The sequence below is a fragment of the Armigeres subalbatus genome, chromosome 2 (genome assembly GCF_024139115.2).
Source record: "Armigeres subalbatus isolate Guangzhou_Male chromosome 2, GZ_Asu_2, whole genome shotgun sequence".
NCBI classification, from domain to species: Eukaryota; Metazoa; Arthropoda; class Insecta; order Diptera; family Culicidae; genus Armigeres; species Armigeres subalbatus.
In genome coordinates, this window is record NC_085140.1 from 403,197,203 (window position 1) to 403,217,092 (window position 19,890).

Genomic DNA, 19,890 nt, shown 5'->3' on the forward strand with positions numbered 1-19,890 from the left:
GCCGATATTTCTGCCGAAAATTTGGCAATTGCACCATATCACGATCTCCAAGACACCCAGTCCATTTCAATACTCGGACTAATTTGGGAACCAAAGTCCGATATGATGGCATTCAAAGTCGAACTGCCACTACCGGCAGCCGTACTAGCGAAGAGAAAGATTATGTCGTATATCGCGCAGATTTTCGATCCACTTGGCCTGGTGGGACCAACAATTGTTGTCGCCAAACTGTTCATGCAGCGCTTATGGGCACTGAAAACTACTGATGATGGGGAACCGTATGAGTGGGATGCAGTATTTGCGTCCAACCTCTTCAAGAAAGTTGATAAATCCATACCAAAGTCCGCTGAAGTTTTCCTGTGGACAGATTCGTCCACTGTTCTCCACTGGTTGAGGGCCCCAGCCGCTGGGAAACTTTTGTAGCGAATCGAGTGGCTATGATCCAAGAGACTACACAATCTTACAATGATATGGAAATGCTAATATCATCTTCCAAACTTGGACGTACATGATCATGATAGCATTAGAGGCGAAAGTATAGAATTGATAGTTCCGTTAGGATACGGCAGGCATGAAGAATGTTTTTATAGAAGTCGATTTGAAAGCGAGCGGAGGGCAATATTTGTGATGGCACATATCGCACGACCTTCCTTCTGCCAAGCTCCCGTATGAAGGGGGAGGAAAGAATATCAGTGTGGAAGCTGATATATCTCCACTGGCAAAAGGAAGGTGGTTTGACTTGCTCATATGCCATCGCGTGCGGAAGGATTTGCTATCGACGAGTACTGTCTCCAAATTTCTAATATGACATCAGCATTTAGTCGAATAGGATTTTTATTGCACAGTTCTGTTTTCTCATTGCGTCCGTCTCGTCGCAACCAACTTGGCTGCCTCGGAGAGAACAAAGCAGAGAAAGGCACTGCTGCTGTACCGTCGACCAATAACAGCTGAATTGATGGATGCCCCCACCAAGGGTAGTACACTAAATTAATGATTTCGTGTGTGTTACTTCTACGTGAAGTTAAACGATTTACAATGATATGGAAATGCTAATATCATCTTCCAAACTTGGACGTACATGATCATGATAGCATTAGAGGCGAAAGTATAGAATTGATAGTTCCGTTAGGATACGGCAGGCATGAAGAATGTTTTTATAGAAGTCGATTTGAAAGCGAGCGGAGGAGGGCAATATTTGTGATGGCACATATCGCACGACCTTCCTTCTGCCATAGCTCCCGTATGAAGGGGAGGAAGAATATCAGTGTGGAAGCTGATATATCTCCACTGGCAAAAGGAAGGTGGTTTGACTTGCTCATATGCCATCGCGTGCGGAAGGATTTGCTATCGACGAGTACTGTCTCCAAATTTCTAATATGACATCAGCATTTAGTCGAATAGGATTTTATTGCACAGTTCTGTTTTCTCATTGCGTCCGTCTCGTCGCAACCAACAGCTGCCTCGGAGAGAACAAAGCAGAGAAAGGCACTGCTGCTGTACCGTCGACCAATAACAGCTGAATTGATGGATGCCCCCCCACCAAGGGTAGTACACTAAATTAATGATTTCGTGTGTGTTACTTCTACGTGAAGTTAAACGATTTACAATGATATGGAAATGCTAATATCATCTTCCAAACTTGGACGTACATGATCATGATAGCATTAGAGGCGAAAGTATAGAATTGATAGTTCCGTTAGGATACGGCAGGCATGAAGAATGTTTTTATAGAAGTCGATTTGAAAGCGAGCGGAGGGCAATATTTGTGATGGCACATATCGCACGACCTTCCTTCTGCCAAGCTCCCGTATGAAGGGGAGGAAGAATATCAGTGTGGAAGCTGATATATCTCCACTGGCAAAAGGAAGGTGGTTTGACTTGTCATATGCCATCGCGTGCGGAAGGATTTGCTATCGACGAGTACTGTCTCCAAATTTCTAATATGACATCAGCATCTAGTCGAATAGGATTTTTATTGCACAGTTCTGTTTTCTCGTTGCGTCCGTCTCGTCGCCACCAACATAGGAGAGAACAAAGCAGAGAAAGGCACTGCTGCTGTACCGTCGACCAATAACAGCTGAATTGATGGATGCCCCCACCAAGGGTAGTACACTAAATTAATGATTTCGTGTGTGTTGCTTCTACGTGAAGTTAAACGATTTACAATGATATGGAAATGCTAATATCATCTTCCAAACTTGGACGTACATGATCATGATAGCATTAGAGGCGAAAGTATAGAATTGATAGTTCCGTTAGGATACGGCAGGCATGAAGAATGTTTTTATAGAAGTCGATTTGAAAGCGAGCGGAGGGCAATATTTGTGATGGCACATATCGCACGACCTTCCTTCTGCCAAGCTCCCGTATGAAGGGAGGTACTGAAGAATATCAGTGTGGAAGCTGATATATCTCCACTGGCAAAGGAAGGTGGTTTGACTTTGCTCATATGCCATCGCGTGCGGAACGATTTGCTATCGACGAGTACTGTCTCCTAATTTCTAATATAACATCAGCATTTTAGTCGAATAGGATTTTTATTGCACAGTTCTGTTTTCTCATTGCGTCCGTCTCGTCGCAACCAACTTGGCTGCCTCGGAGAGAACAAAGCAGAGAAAGGCACTGCTGCTGTACCGTCGACCAATAACAGCTGAATTGATGGATGCCCCCACCAAGGGTAGTACACTAAATTAATGATTTCGTGTGTGTTACTTCTACGTGAAGTTAAACGATTTACAATGATATGGAAATGCTAATATCATCTTCCAAACTTGGACGTACATGATCATGATAGCATTAGAGGCGTTCCGTTAGGATACGGCAGGCATGAAGAATGTTTTTATAGAAGTCGATTTGAAAGCGAGCGGAGGGCAATATTTGTGATGGCACATATCGCACGACCTTCCTTCTGCCAAGCTCCCGTATGAAGGGGGAGGGAAGAATATCAGTGTGGAAGCTGATATATCTCCACTGGCAAAAGGAAGGTGGTTTGACTTGCTCATATGCCATCGCGTGCGGAAGGATTTGCTATCGACGAGTACTGTCTCCAAATTTCTAATATGACATCAGCATTTAGTCGAATAGGATTTTTATTGCACAGTTCTGTTTTCTCATTGCGTCCGTCTCGTCGCAACCAACTTGGCTGCCTCGGAGAGAACAAAGCAGAGAAAGGCACTGCTGCTGTACCGTCGACCAATAACAGCTGAATTGATGGATGCCCCCCACCAAGGGTAGTACACTAAATTAATGATTTCGTGTGTGTTACTTCTACGTGAAGTTAAACGATTTACAATGATATGGAAATGCTAATATCATCTTCCAAACTTGGACGTACATGATCATGATAGCATTAGACATTAGATAGCATTATCACAAATATTGCCCTCCGCTCGCTTTCAAATCGACTTCTATAAAAACATTCTTCATGCCTGCCGTATCCTAACGGAACTATCAATTCTATACTTTCGCCTCTAATGCTATCATGATCATGTACGTCCAAGTTTGGAAGATGATATTAGCATTTCCATATCATTGTAAATCGTTTAACTTCACGTAGAAGTAACACACGAAATCATTAATTTAGTGTACTACCCTTGGTGGGGGCATCCATCAATTCAGCTGTTATTGGTCGACGGTACAGCAGCAGTGCCTTTCTCTGCTTTGTTCTCTCCGAGGCAGCCAAGTTGGTTGCGACGAGACGGACGCAATGAGAAAACAGAACTGTGCCTATTCGACTAAATGCTGATGTCATATTAGAAATTTGGAGACAGTACTCGTCGATAGCAAATCCTTCCGCACGCGATGGCATATGAGCAAGTCAAACCACCTTCCTTTTGCCAGTGAAGATATATCAGCTTCCACACTGATATTCCCCTTCATACGGGAGCTTGGCAGAAGGAAGGTCGTGCGATATGTGCCATCACAAATATTGCCCTCCGCTCGCTTTCAAATCGACTTCTATAAAACATTCTTCATGCCTGCCGTATCCTAACGGAACTATCAATTCTATACTTTCGCCTCTAATGCTATCATGATCATGTACGTCCAAGTTTGGAAGATGATATTAGCATTTCCATATCATTGTAAATCGTTTAACTTCACGTAGAAGTAACACACACGAAATCATTAATTTAGTGTACTACCCTTGGTGGGGGCATCCATCAATTCAGCTGTTATTGGTCGACGGTACAGCAGCAGTGCCTTTCTCTGCTTTGTTCTCTCCGAGGCAGCCAAGTTGGTTGCGACAAGACGGACGCAATGAGAAAACAGAACTGTGCAATAAAAATCCTATTCGACTAAATGCTGATGTCATATTAGAAATTTGGAGACAGTACTCGTCGATAGCAAATCCTTCCGCACGCGATGGCATATGAGCAAGTCAAACCACCTTCCTTTTGCCAGTGGAGATATATCAGCTTCCACACTGATATTCTTCCTCCCCCTTCATACGGGAGTTTGGCGGAAGGAAGGTCGTGCGATATGTACCATCACAAATATTGCCCTCCACTCGCTTTCATATCGACTTCTATAAAACATTCTTCATGCCTGCCGTATCCTAACGGAACTATCAATTCTATACTTTCGCCTCTAATGCTATCATGATCATGTACGTCCAAGTTTGGAAGATGATATTAGCATTTCCATATCATTGTAAATCGTTTAACTTCACGTAGAAGTAACACACGAAATCATTAATTTAGTGTACTACCCTTGGTGGGGGGGCATCCATCAATTCAGCTGTTATTGGTCGACGGTACAGCAGCAGTGCCTTTCTCTGCTTTGTTCTCTCCGAGGCAGCCAAGTTGGTTGCGACGAGACGGACGCAATGAGAAAACAGAACTGTGCAATAAAAATCCTATTCGACTAAATGCTGATGTCATATTAGAAATTTGGAGACAGTACTCGTCGATAGCAAATCCTTCCGCACGCGATGGCATATGAGCAAGTCAAACCACCTTCCTTTTGCCAGTGGAGATATATCAGCTTCCACACTGATATTCTTCCACGGAGCTTGGCAGAAGGAAGGTCGTGCGATATGTGCCATCACAAATATTGCCCTCCGCTCGCTTTCAAATCGACTTCTATAAAAACATTCTTCATGCCTGCCGTATCCTAACGGAACTATCAATTCTATACTTTCGCCTCTAATGCTATCATGATCATGTACGTCCAAGTTTGGAAGATGATATTAGCATTTCCATATCATTGTAAATCGTTTAACTTCACGTAGAAGTAACACACACGAAATCATTAATTTAGTGTACTACCCTTGGTGGGGGGGCATCCATCAATTCAGCTGTTATTGGTCGACGGTACAGCAGCAGTGCCTTTCTCTGCTTTGTTCTCTCCGAGGCAGCCAAGTTGGTTGCGACGAGACGGACGCAATGAGAAAACAGAACTGTGCAATAAAAATCCTATTCGACTAAATGCTGATGTCATATTAGAAATTTGGAGACAGTACTCGTCGATAGCAAATCCTTCCGCACGCGATGGCATATGAGCAAGTCAAACCACCTTCCTTTTGCCAGTGGAGATATATCAGCTTCCACACTGATATTCTTCCTCCCCTTCATACGGGAGCTTGGCAGAAGGAAGGTCGTGCGATATGTGCCATCACAAATATTGCCCTCCGCTCGCTTTCAAATCGACTTCTATAAAACATTCTTCATGCCTGCCGTATCCCTAACGGAACTATCAATTCTATACTTTCGCCTCTAATGCTATCATGATCATGTACGTCCAAGTTTGGAAGATGATATTAGCATTTCCATATCATTGTAAATCGTTTAACTTCACGTAGAAGTAACACACACGAAATCATTAATTTAGTACACAATCTTGCCATTGGAACCATGTTTCCGGTGCTTCCAACCCAGCTGATTCTCCCTCCGTGGCGTTGATCCGGTTGACATCAAGCAACATTTGCTGTGGTAGAATGGACCGGAATGGTTATCCTTGATACCATCGGAGTGGCGGAGTGTCCAGATAACGAAATGCCTTCCGTAGATCATTGATGGATGTCCGAATCCAAAACTGCAGTGGCCATGACAGTCACCTTGGATACTCAGTTTTCTGATCAGCTCTACAGCCGGTATTCCACGTTCATCAAACTTCGTCAATCTATCGCATACTGAATGCAATATTTTCGTGCTCTGAATTCGAGTCCTTGACCTCTGTCGACTATCACGAAGCAGACATCTCTCTGTGCCGTCTAGCCCAGCGTGAATTATTCCCAGAAGAATTGTTCAACATTCGCTCTGGAGAACGTCTCTCATCATCAATTGAAACCGAAAGTCGACAAGGATGGCATCATCCGTGTCGGTGGAAGACTTGTTTCCGATTGTTCTCTCGTCCAAACACCCGCTATCCGCTCTGCTGGCCAAGCACTATCACCAAGTTCTACTCCATGCTGGTCCGCAGCTGATGCTCGCCACAATCCGCCAGAAGTACTGGACATCAGCTACGCTACGCCGTCGAGGCCATTCACCGTTTGCGGCATCGACTACTGCGGCCCCGTGTACATCAAGTCCTTGGTTCGCAACCGGGCACCGCCCAAGGCGTACATCAGGGCTGACAATAGTCACCGTCGCAGCAAGAAAAGCCACAGTAGCGACGAGTTGTATTGTCCTCATTGCTACTCGACGCATCGTCAACGACGCGTACGACGTTAGCTTTCGTCGTACAACCAAATCGTCATGACGACATCAAAGAACGAAGACTTCATACCATTATTCTTCAAGCGGCTCTGGCCCGTCTGCCATGCGAAGATTTTTGTTGATTATCTATAATTATGAATTTGAAGTAACGTATGAAAACGTTATAAATGTTATCGAAACATTTATGTCACCAAAGTTCGTACTATTTGTTTATTTTAGACACCATTATGTTTTTAACTACTCCAAGCAAGCAACCCTAGCAGCACAATTCACGTTGATTTGGTTGATATAACTCATATATGACCAAATTTAGTCTTATATGAGTATAATAGACTGATTTACAACATGTGTGTTGCTCGGGAATTATGTGAAGAAGTGATGACGGAAATCGTCTTAACTTTTGGCTACGCGTGCGACTATCTTTGTGCTAGGCAAGTGGCGGCGCGAAGAAACCGAATAGGTGTCGTGTCGTGCAATTTTATGACGAAGACTATATTTTTTTCGCTTTCGTCATACGAGTAGAATTACTATTGTCAGCCCTGGCGTACATAGCCATTTTTGTATGTTTTTTGTTTTTGTCTACGCCGGACTTTCTAGCTGCCCTCCACCGTTTCGTCGCTCACCGTGGAAGAATAAATGAAATCCATAGCGATAATGGCACCGCCTTCAAGGGTGCAGCAAATGAGCTACGCAGAATCTACGAGATGCTGAAGACTAACCAAGCTGATTCAAGACTGGTGTGCGACAAACGAAGTCGTTGGCGGTTCATCCCTCTACGCGTTCCACACTTTGGCGGTCTGTGGGAGACAGCCGTCAAGTCTGCCAAAAACCACCTGTTGCGCGAAAGCGGCCATGCCAATATCACCTATGATGACATGTGTACTCTATCGGCACAGATAGAGATGTGCCTCAACTCCAGACCTCTAGTTCCTATTCCACCTGACCCAGCCGATCTGGAAGTTTTGACTCCAGGACATTTCTTGGTCGGAACCAGCCTTCAAGCCATCCCGGATCGCAATCTGTGCGACATCCCGGACAACCGTCTGACCCACTTTGAGTTGACCCAGAAACGATTCCAACGAATTTGGTCCGGGTGGGTTCCGGAGTATCTCCAGCAGCTCCAATCTTGAGCAACATAACGCAAGCCACCAGCCACCATGGTGGTAATTACGGACGACAACTTGTCGCCTATCCAATGGTTGCTCTTTCTTTCTTGTACTTTGTTTTCGACGTGCTGATGACTAGTCCGAACCAGTTAGCTTCGCTTTTCAGTCTGATTTAGGCTTTCTCCATCTTCTCAAAGTTACGTGCCATAATATCTATGTCGTCGGCGGAACCAAATATCTGGACGAACTTAGTGAAATCGTACCACTCGTGTCGATCTCTGACTTTCGTATTATCGATGTTGAATAGCAGACACGAAAGACTATCACCTTGCAGTAACTATCTGCGCATGTCAAAGAGACTCGAGGACGCCCCTGAAACTCGAACTACGCACATCAACCGATCCATCGACGCCTTGAACAACCGTATCAGATTATCCGGGCATCCGTGTTCGTTCATTAGCTGCCATAGCTGACCTCGAGCGATTATATCATATGCGGCTTTGCAGTCAATGAATAGATGATGTGTGGCAAGTTGTATTCGGGGCTGTTCGACCACACTGAGAGTTGACGTAAAGCCAATGTCATCTTCTCTCCCCGAACAACCAAGATATCTGTGTATAATGGTGTCGGCAGCCAGTTATCTGGCTAAGAATAACGCTACGGATTGCCTGTTCCGATGGTATAAGTCCACCATACAGGTGACCCCAAATCCTTGGTGTGATGCGGCTTTATGCTTACCGTGCCTACGAATGAATGGTTAGGGGGGTCTAAAAAGAACCTACACACTTAGTTCGGCTCGGCATATTTTCATTCTTTTACCGAGATCCGCACAGCCGAGCGCTCGGTTCGGGACTTTCTGCTGATATCTCAGCTGAAAAAGCAATTTGTTTACTGTGGTACTCAAAGGAGCCGCTGTAATCAAACGTCGATTCAGCTGATATTACAGCTAACGAACTTTAACCGAGATTTGCACAGCCGAGATCGGTGGAAATGTTTAAGTGTGTAACCGCTAACGGAGCCTATGAAGCACCAGGGCACCCTTCACAGTATCTAGCCCTTACTGCGCTAACCGGAGCTATGGCGTAGTTGACTTTTTGCTTCTCCGAAATAATCGGCTACTCTTATTCAATCTCAACTTGAGGTTAAATAAGGGTGGGATTATGAGCATGTTTTTATTTAGTTTTTCAACAAATTGTCACCTATATGGATTCGCTTTATGCGTTATACACATTGTACTCTGTGTTTCGTCTTTGACTTTCTTGTTAAGATACCAATTTGGTTTCATCGTTGCTGTTCATATTAATGCTGAAGTTGTGGAGTGCATTATCTTAATTTGCAATGGCTTCAGTTAAGATAGCTCAAATCAATCTTCAGCATAAAAGAACAGCAACGATTAATCTTTGTAGACTTATGCAAAATGGGAAATCCCAAGTGGCTTTGGTGCAGGAACCCTATTTTTGCAAGGGTAGCTTCTACCTAGGTAACCTAGTGAACCCGGTTTTTGCTGCTTTCAGTAAAGAAATTGCAAACTCTCGATCAATGCCGCGTGCATGTGTGCTTGTTAACAATGCTATTGTTGCTACACTTATCTCTGAACTAACAACCAGAGATGTATGTGCTGTCACAATTGATGCAACTGGCGGAACCCCCGTCAGGAAATACGTCTATTGTTCGGTTTATTTACCACATGATGAACCATCCCCTACGGATGCTTTCAAACGAGTTGTTATATATTGCACTTCAAAAGGCCTTCCGCTAATTGTCGGCAGTGATGCTAATGCTCATCACATCATCTGGGGTAGCTCGGATATCAATCTGAGAGGCTCCAGCTTGATGGAATACTTAAGTAGTACCGAACTTAGTTTACTTAACATAGGCAATCGCCCAACCTTTATGGTATCTAATAGAGCAGAAGTGTTAGACATAACCCTTTGCTCCAATAGAATCAGTCACGAGTTGACGAATTGGCATGTGTCAGATGAGGAATCGATATCTGACCATCGCTACATCTACTTTGATCATTTGAATGTTACTTCGCAGACCTTGCGTTTTAGAAATCGTCGTTCAACAAACTGGGATCTTTACACAGAGTTGCTCTCTACCAAATTTCATGGATATCTACCTTCTATAGAAACTCCTACCGACTTGGATGATGTAGTTGATACTACAACGTTGCACATCGTGGAAGTTTTTGAAGAAGCTTGCTCTTTACGTTCTGCAATAACCTCAAGAGGAACCCCTTGGTGGAATTCCGATTTGGCTAAGTTAAGGAAGCAATGTAGAAGAAGTTGGAACAGACGCCATTCAGCAGGGACGGATTCTTTCAAGTTGGCTCGCAAAGCTTACAAGAAGGCTCTACGATCTGCTGAATGATCCGGCTGGAAAAACCTTTGTGCAAATGTTTCCAATTTGAGTGAAGCCAGTCGATTGAATAAAATTCTTGCGAGATCCAAGGATTTCCAAGTTGGCGAAATTCGCAAGCCAAATGGCGACTACACTTCTTCTGATGAAGAATCGTTAGAGCACTTATTTGATACGCACTTCCCTGGATGTGTCGATATAACATCTTCGGATGATCCTGATGTCTTTTCATGTAGCTATGGGTCTTGGGCTCAAGCACGTAGAATCATAACTACTGAATCGATTCAATGGGCACTTAACAGTTTTGCTCCTACAAATCTCCAGGGAAGGATGGGATTTATCCCGTTCTACTTCAGAAAGGTTTTGAGCATATCAAAGATGTTTTGAAAAAGCTTTTAGTATACAGCTTTGCTACTGGGTATAATCCCATATCCTGACGAGATGTCACTGTAAAGTTTATCCCAAAAGGAGGACGTGCTTCGTATGAAGAAGCAAAGAGTTTTAGACCCATCAGTCTGACCTCATTTCTTCTGAAATGCTTAGAACGTATTATCGATCATCACATTCGTGATGACTGTTTGGCAAACATGCCTCTTCATGTTAATCAACATGCTTACCAATCTGGAAAGTCCACCGTGACTCTTCTACACAAGGTTGTGTACGATATCGAGAAAGCATTCGCTCAAAAGCAATCATGCTTGGGTGCTTTCTTAGATATTGAAGGTGCTTTCGACAATGTGTCTTTCGATGCAATATTGGAAGCCGCACGTTGTCATGGGCTACCTAATATTATTACCAAATGGATTCACCAGATGCTTAAAAACCGACATCTCTACTCGACATTACGTCAAGCAGCGATTAGGAAATTAAGTGTCTGCGCATGCCCTCAAGGGGAGTATTATCTCCACTTTTGTGGAATCGCGTTGCAGATACGCTATTGAGGTTACTCAATAATGGCGGTTTTCCTACCTATGGATTTGCCGACGACTATCTTACATTGATAGTGGGTTTGTGCATTACTACCTTATTCGACCTGATGCAAAATGCTCTTCAGGTAGTTGAAAGTTGGTGTCGCCAATAAGGCCTTTCGGTCAATCCGAATAAAACATCTATTGTTCTTTTCACGGAAAAACGTAATCGTAATGGTATTCGTCCATTACATCTTTTTGGTTCTGAAATCAATGTAACTGATCAAGTAAAGTATGTGGGTCTAATTTTGGATTCAAAGCTTTCCTGGACTCTAACATTGAGTTCAGAATCAAAAAACGTGTATGGCTTTCGGCCAATGCCGACGAACCTTTGGTAAAACTTGGGGTCTTAAACCCAAATATATCAAATGGATTTACAAAACAGTTGTACGACCAATTTTGGCTTATGGATGTCTTGTGTGGTGGCAAAAGGGGGAAGTGAGGACAATTCAGTCTAAATTAGGCCATCTTCAAAGGATGTGCCTAAGGGCAATGACTGGTGCGTTCTCTTCAACTCCCACGGCTGCTCTCGAAGTTCTCCTCGACGTAGCCCCACTACACATACATCTCAAACAAGAAGCATTTTCTTGTACTTACTGACTATGGGTTCTCGGTTTTATGGAAGAGAATCCTGTAAACCGCAGTTCTACACACACTTCGTTGTTACCGCTTATGGTTAATTGGGACAAAATTTTCCTTGCTCCAAGTGATCTCACGCGCGTTAGTAGTTTTCCTTATAGGACATTTTCAACACAATTCCCCTTGCGGGATGAGTGGACATCTGGCTATTTGGAGAGAAGTATGTCGGACAGCATTGTTTGTTACACTGACGGCTCCCTCCTCAAAGGTAGAGCAGGTGCAGGCGTCTATTCGCGTGAGCTGAGATTGGAACAGTCACACTCATTGGGTACACACTGCACTGTCTTTAAAGCGGAAATATTTGCCATCATGTGTGGAGTGCAATCTGCACTGCAGCAACGCATTATGGGCAAAGTAATATACTTCTGTTCAGATAGCCAAGCAGCTATTAAAGCTCTCGCCTCGGCCAACTCAAGGTCGAAGTTAGTAATCGCATGTCGAACTCAAATTGAGGAACTGAATTCAGTAAATACTTTACACCTTATATGGGCACCTGGCCATTCTTCCATAGCTGGAAACGAATTGGCTGATGAGTTAGCTCGTAATGGAGCATCGCATGACTTTATTGGTCCTGAGCCAGCTATTCCAATATCCAAGTGTTGGGTGAAGCTTTTGATCAACTCTTGGGCTGTCACTCAGCACAAATGGCATTGGAGTAGTCTGGATTCATGTCATCAAACAAAATTGTACATCCGGGATCCATCTCCGGTAGTAGCAAGCTATTTAGCTAATCTGTCTAAACAGAATTGCAGTGTCTTAGTCAAGGCCTTGACAGGTCACTGCCGACTGAACTATCACATGGCAAATATTCAACGCGTTGAGTCATCTGTTTGTGACAGTTGTGAATCCGATTATGGAACTTCTTATCATCTAATGTGTAACTGCCCAGTCTATGCACAATTGCGCTTCCAAATATTTGGTAAATACTTACTTAGTGAAATTGACTTCAGAAACCTGAACCTTCAGAGTATTTTGTTGTTCATAACCCGTTGTGGTAAGGAGCTACATATAAGCTCTTGTACGCTTATGCGTTGTATGCCCTCTTCAAGGGCCCTTTTCCAAACATTCCCTTTGTTCTCCCATCCACATTCCTTTCCTTTTGTTCACTTCCTTTTCCGTCAGGTGTGTGATGAAAAAGGCTGTGAAGGCGATGGCACAAATCTCCCAAATTGAGGTGAACGTGCCCCTGGAGCCGACGTTCTGATACCTGATACCTGATATGCACATCAACCGATCCATCGTCGCCTTGATCAACCGATCAATATTATCCGGAAATCCGTGTTCGTCCATTAGCTGCCATAGCTGACCTCGAGCGAATGTATCATGTGCGGCTTTGAAGTCGATGAATAGGTAATGTGTGGCACGTTGTATTCGCGGCATTTCTGCAATCCCTGGCGTACTACGAACACCTGGTCCGTGGTAAAGCGTTCACCCATGAATCCCGCCCTACATTATTTTTTTTTATTATCGATTTTTTAGCAATATTGTTCTAGCAAGCCAACACAGATAAAAATATGTTGTGATTTTTAATGTATTTTCATGCACATATTTGGAGCAAGCAAATAAACGGAAAATTCAATCGAACTGTTGTTTTAAATCAAAATAAATTCCATCTACGCTAGCTTGTAAAATTCAATCCAATTTGATTGCATATCCAATGTTTATTCGTTGATCGAAAGTAGCTGTGTTTTTACATGTCGTTGAATTTCCAATACTTTCTGCAGTGAAGTAAACTTCCCTAGTAAAAGAAATGCAATATATTTAGGGCAATTATGGGTTAAACGACACAGTTTTCTAAACATGATCGCATTTTAAAGCAAAAGTACTATTAAGACTACTTTTAACAATAGGCTCCCATACATTGATCCAGATTAGACGAGCTCAGATTAGGCGGTGCAACTGTTAAGGTCCCAATACTTAAAAATTTTTGAATACTTCTCGGCGGGAAATTTTCCCATGGCTAATGAGTCCAAACAGCATCGAATGAGTCAACCCAACTTTCCCAGCAACTACCTCCATACGGACGAAGTGAATCAGTTATAAAACAGCAAAATGCTTTTAACTCTTCGTCATCAGCAATCTACTCGAAATGGTCTTTGCAAATTGTACGGTGGCCGGCGCCCTCCTTCCCCCATTGATAACCGAAGGCCGAGCGAATCAACCGTCAGTCCGTCAGCGTCTTCGCTTATGATTCATTAAATCACTATCTCCTAAGAGGTACCGAAGTGCATCGGACTCACGGCGATACTCAGCGCTTCTGTGTTCAGCGGAGACTAATAAATCCAACACTTTATCTTAATAATTTCATAATTAACCGCTTTATGGAAGCGAAATTGCACTGCCACCGATGATGCTGCTGCGAATCTTGGGACCATCTCATCTTCCGCGTCTAGTTTGTGAACATACAGTGTTGCTCGTGCACCTTGCCACTTGTCCTGGATTGCACCATCGCAAGATGTGATAAAAAGCCATATGCCTTGCTGCTGTTATTGCGGTGATGCTGCCCTCCTCATAGGACCTGGGGAGTCGCATCGTCTCATCTGCGAGCTCAGCTGATCCACGACGAGTCTGCGGCAATGCACGAGAGGCTTCTGATAGAGGCATTCTTAATAGCATTTACGCTTTTAAATGCGATTATAAATATTACAAACTGCCTACTACTCGAACAAATCAACTCGCAGAACGGATCTCGGCCGAGCCAAGACAGATGGTTATATCATTAGCGTGATCGTCGCATCGTCGTGGTCGTGCCGTGACGCGGGAGTGATAAGAAGGGTGATTATTCGGAGGAAACTCGGTCTTGTTTATTTAATTCTTGGAGGTCGCCGTAACTAGATGCAATGCAGTCTGGGTGCGAGATGTTTATCAACACATCATCATTAAATTGTAATTGCTATGTGGTGGTGTGACGATGCGACGCTGCGGTGGTGAAGTAATTACGCGATGTACGTTGAATGTACTGTTACTATGATAGTGCCAGTACGATAACAACTCTATCATCAATATTTCTCATTTTGCAATTAGCTGCTCTACACTTATAATAAGGGTTAGAAACTTTATTTACTTTTTCCTTTTTTTAAACAGCACTTATTCTATAATGCGCGTGTTTTCAAACCTACGTTTAACAACCTTTCATATTAAATCGCAAATTGTTTTACAAATACAAACAGTGAATCATAGCATATCTAACTCATAAGACAGCTTCAGATATCATTGGCTGTGTAAAGCATGATAATAAGTTTCTATGCTATGCATCATGCATGTTTTAAGAGCTGTGGCATATTACCACTAGGCCGAAGAAACCATTAGGCATTTTGCCGAAATGGTCATTTGGCCGAATATGACATTTGGCTGAATATGACATTTGGTCGAATAGGACATTTGGCCGAAAAGAACATTAGGCCGAATAGGACATTTGGCCGAATATGTCATTTGGTCGAATAGGACATCTGGCCGAATAAGGCGTCCTATTCTGCCAAATGACCATTTCGGCAAAATTACCTATTCGGCCAGATGACTTTTGGCCTAACGGACAAATGATATATTCGGCCAATGGCATTCGGCCGAACGGTTTTCCCCGCCTTGGTTAGACCGAGTAAAAGTTCCTGAAAGACGATATCAAACAGTACATATTCTATATATAAGAAGTGAAGAAAGGTTCACAATTCTGCAGGCAACAATCGATCGGATGAAACGGGAGGTTTTTGTTTTCCTTTCGTTATAAGCCAAATTTGAGAACTGTGTTAGGTATCTGTGTGCAACTTTTATCATCACCTTCCAAAAGTTGACAATTTTGCGGTTTGTCGATGAAGAAATCAGAAAAAAAATATTCTCGACTCCCAGGGCATCCATTGTGCCTGCTACATAAAATACATATTTATGCAATAGCAGGCATAGAGAAGCTTTTAATTAGTTGCTGTGGAAATGTCAATAGAACACTAAGTTGAAAAGCAGGCCAAATTCCAGTTTAAACGTAGAGCCAATGAAGAAGAAAAAGACATAAAGTAACTGATTGGTTAAAAGCATAGTTACTGTACATAATTATAGTTATCGTGTGCTCAATTGTAGAATCAACACAGTCCTTGTTTTATTGTCACTTTTTTTCTGCTAACATTACAATCCCTTTCTTTTGCCAAAAACAATAGTCTGACAAGCAATAAACCTCCATCCATGATCTGAAATACTACAACTCAGAAGTTACATGAGCATTATATCTACATTTTTCAAATTTTTGTTTTAACTCATTAGCTATACGAATGAATCTGAGGATCTTATTTTTAATCACTCTAATTATAGTCATAACAATAAAATCAGTTCCAAATTGTACCGAAATAACGATCAGAAAACATGTAGAATAATAATTAATTTATCACATACTTTGTATCAATCGACCTCCAACGGTACAAACTATCCTAAACCCATAAATTAACCTTCTCCTCTTACGCAGGTACTCGATATTACTTACCACCAAGATCCAGTGATGGGCATAATTAATATCAAATAAATTGCAATCAGCACAAAACGCATGTTGCTACTTGCTAGTGCACGGGAGTTCCGCTTCTTGAAGTCGAATGCACTGATCCTGCTGCTGTTGCTGCTGCTGCTGTCACTTGCTGATCGCCACTTCCTGCCACTCTTCCTCGCGATCGCAACAAAATATCACAGCCCGTTAAAAGTGATTATATCGAGTGTTCCTCGCGTCGTCACTTTTTTCCTCCTCGACCCCACTCGCGGTTGCTATAATGGGTCGGGTTCACTGGGACAACTGAGATTTTCACTGTCGGTCGGTGTTTTTTTTCTCTCTTATGCTTATATTGATTTTATTGAATTTTAATTAAGTCGTGATCCAATCGAAGGACTGTTTTTTTGAGAACTTTTTTTTCCCGCACGCATAGACAGTTCGTTTTCCCTCCTGCTCAAAAGCTCTGTCACTCCGTTCAAGTCATCAATTATGGCGCAAGTGCTGGGGCTCAACGGCAAAACAAAAACGACCAACCACGAACACTGTAACTGCTTTTTTTTCTCTGACGGTTAATTCGCGCCCTCGGGCCAATATCACACGCACTGCTGCTGATGGTGGCAGGGTTAATTTTCGAGCGGAGCAGTTCCAAGCGAAATGCTATAGTGGTTACTTGAAACTGACAATCAGTTTTTGTTTTGAACGGTTGGATGAACCTTTGCTTAATTTTTGAAAATCGACCACTTTATCATTACTTCCAAATAAATTTGTAAAATAATAATACGTTCAAACCCATAGCCAGATCTCTAAAAACGAGACACTTTTTTAAATTAACACTTTGAGGTTTTGAATCACAAAGACGCTTTTGCAAATGTATGACCTAGGCTTCCATAAACGTAAATCTAAGTCAGTTTAGATCATAGAACAATTAATATATTTTATAGATTAATAAATAGTCCTTATTTTTCCTTCATGTAGTTTTGCAACATTTTAACTGTTGCTTAATTTATATCTTGTGGATATTACACCTAGTATTTACTCGGCACTTTCCATTACTGTGGAGAAGGTCGAGGAAGATGTAACAAAACAAGAAGCCTTTAAGACTTTGCGAGTCAACGAATTATTTGGTGTAACAATAATATTGGTCAATGCTCCAAATTAGAATATTGAACTCTCACGTGAAATATGTGCATTGTGCGAGACATGATGTGTATATGCAAGGATCACGCAGAAGCTGCTGGTGTTCATGTAATCCAAATTCAAACCAAATCTGATCTAAATCCAATCCAAATTCATTCCAAATCCAATTTTAATCTAATCTAAATGTTATCTAAATCCAATCCAAATCTGATCTTAATACAATCCAAATATAATCCAAATCCAATGTGAATCAAATCCAAAACTTATTCGAAACCAAATCCAACCCAAATCCAAATTGTAAATCCAATCCAAATCTAATCCAAATCCATTCCAAATTGAATCCAAATCCAATCGGAATCTAATTCAAATTCAAACCAAATCGGATCTAAATCCAATTCAAATATAACCCAAATCCAATACAATTTCTTTACATTCCAATTCAAATTCAATCTAAATCCAAATCGAATCCAAATCCAATCCAAATAAAATGTTAATCCTATCCACATCAAATGTTAATCCAATCCAAATCCAATATTTATCAATTTCAAATCTAATTCAAATTCATTCCAAATTAAATCCAAATCGAATCTTAATCCAATCCAAATGTTATCCAAATCCAATCCAAATCTTTATCCAATCCATATCTAATCCAAGTCCAATGTAAATCAAATTCAAATCTTTATCGAATGTAAATCCAGTCCAAATCCAATTCCAATTCAATCCAAATCTAAATGCAAATCAAATTTAACTCGAATCCAAATCCAATGTAAATCAAATCCAAATCTTAATCGAACGTAAATCCAATCCAAATCTAATTCAATTTCATTCCAAATTAAATCCAAATCAAATCTAAATCCCAATCAAAATTCAACCCGAAGCTAAACCAAATTCAAAGCCAAATCTAATGTAAATCGAGTCCATATCCAATGTAAATCAAATCCAAATTCCTACAAATTCCAATCAAATCCAATACAAACCCACTTCAAATCCAATGTAAATACATCTTATCTATCTTCTTCTTCTTTTCTATACAGTCAAACCTCTATGAGTCGATGTTCTATGACTCGATATCGACTCATGGAAGCAAATTATCCCATATTAAAAAATATTTTCTGGGTTACTGTGATGGTCCCTTCAAACAGATTTCCAAAGATTTCCTATTCCACATGTCGATATTTCCATGAGTCGATGGTCCCTTCAATATCGACTCATGGAGGTTTGACTGTATAATAAAAATGAAATGGTCTGTGTTCGTATCCGCATTACCCAAAAAAGGCAGGATGGATTTTCTTCATTCCTTCAGCAGATATGTTCGTTACAGTTTCCAACGGGTTTATATGATATTTCCTAATGCAAAAATCACGACTAAATTAGAGTAAATGGTGGAAAACTGGAATTAAGATTTGTATAGGAATTTCGCTTGGGCAGTTCAGAACGCGCATTTTCGCCAACTATGCAGGACAACGTCTGTCGGGTCGACTAGTTACTAATAAGATAAAAAAATTGCTGAGATTTTGGAAGATATGTACAATTCAGCAATATGTATAACAGATGTCGTTAGTGTTTGTACAACGATTAATTTGATGAGTAAATATTCAATGTGTTATGTCTGTTTGTCTGTGGAATATCCATAGAGTTTAAAAACCTCCGATCTGTACTATACACTGGTGGAAATAAGTATGGAGACAAGCTCGGTTTCCATACAAAATGGCCATGTTGGGAGGTCAATATCCCGATTCTTAGTGATTCGATTGATATGATTTTTAATTTATAATTAATTTACGGCCATGAAACAGGAGGCTGATCGGAGAGCTTTCGGAGTGTTTGAGCATAAGGTGCTGCGGACAATACTCGGCGGTAAACAGGAGAACGATATCTTGCGGCGTCGCATGAATCAGGAGTTGTACCAGGTGTATAAAGAGCTGGATATTGTTAAGCACGGTAGACTACGGTGGGCTGGACACGTTGTTCGTATGCCGGAAGAACGTCAAGTGAAGATACTACTTAGTAGAGAACCCGGAAGAGGCCGCGTACACGATGACTTTTTGCAGTTGCAGAGAACCTGAGGGCGCACAATGTTCAGGGCGACTGGAAGCGATTGGCCCAAGGTCGAGTCCAGTGGAGAAGAATACTCCATTCGGCATAGGTTCATCGAAGAGCTGTAGCCCATCAAGTGTCAAGTAAGTATGGAGCCCCATATAAAAAAGGGATGTCTTTATAATTATAGAGATGTATACAATCGAAAGTGCCTAGTAAAATGTATGCCAAATCGAAGCGCTACGAATCAATATTTCGATCTTCAACACGATTAAAATGTATGCAAATCACGTTTGTCTTTATACTTATTTCCGGCGGTGTATACCAGTTGAGAGTTGAAATGACCAAAGACTATCATATTATAATCCACGTTATATGTTTTGTGGTTGTTAGAATATTCATATAATAGGTATCAAGTACAAAGGTAGCAGAAATAGCAATGGGTGATACGAGTGGAATTGGCACCATTCAATTATGTGTACTTTTCCGTCATCAAGCTAAATTTAATCGAGGAGATTGTGTAA

The 19,890-nt window shown here is 41.7% G+C and overlaps 1 protein-coding gene across 9 annotated transcripts in view; it reads right to left on the reverse strand.

The window, feature by feature from the left end:
- The window catches only part of LOC134217569 (protein Wnt-6), an 83,378-nt gene that overhangs the window by 53,606 nt on the left and 9,882 nt on the right, over positions 1-19,890 (reverse strand). For 3 of the 9 annotated variants that reach the window (XM_062696351.1, XM_062696348.1, XM_062696345.1), the window contains exon 2: positions 16,196-16,797. In XM_062696351.1, the coding sequence (XP_062552335.1) occupies positions 16,196-16,257 (62 nt within the window). In that variant the 5' untranslated portion in view covers positions 16,258-16,797. Of the gene's footprint in view, positions 1-16,195; positions 16,862-19,890 lie in introns of all 9 variants that reach the window. The other 6 variants (XM_062696352.1, XM_062696353.1, XM_062696350.1 and 3 more) reach the window with 5 other exon arrangements.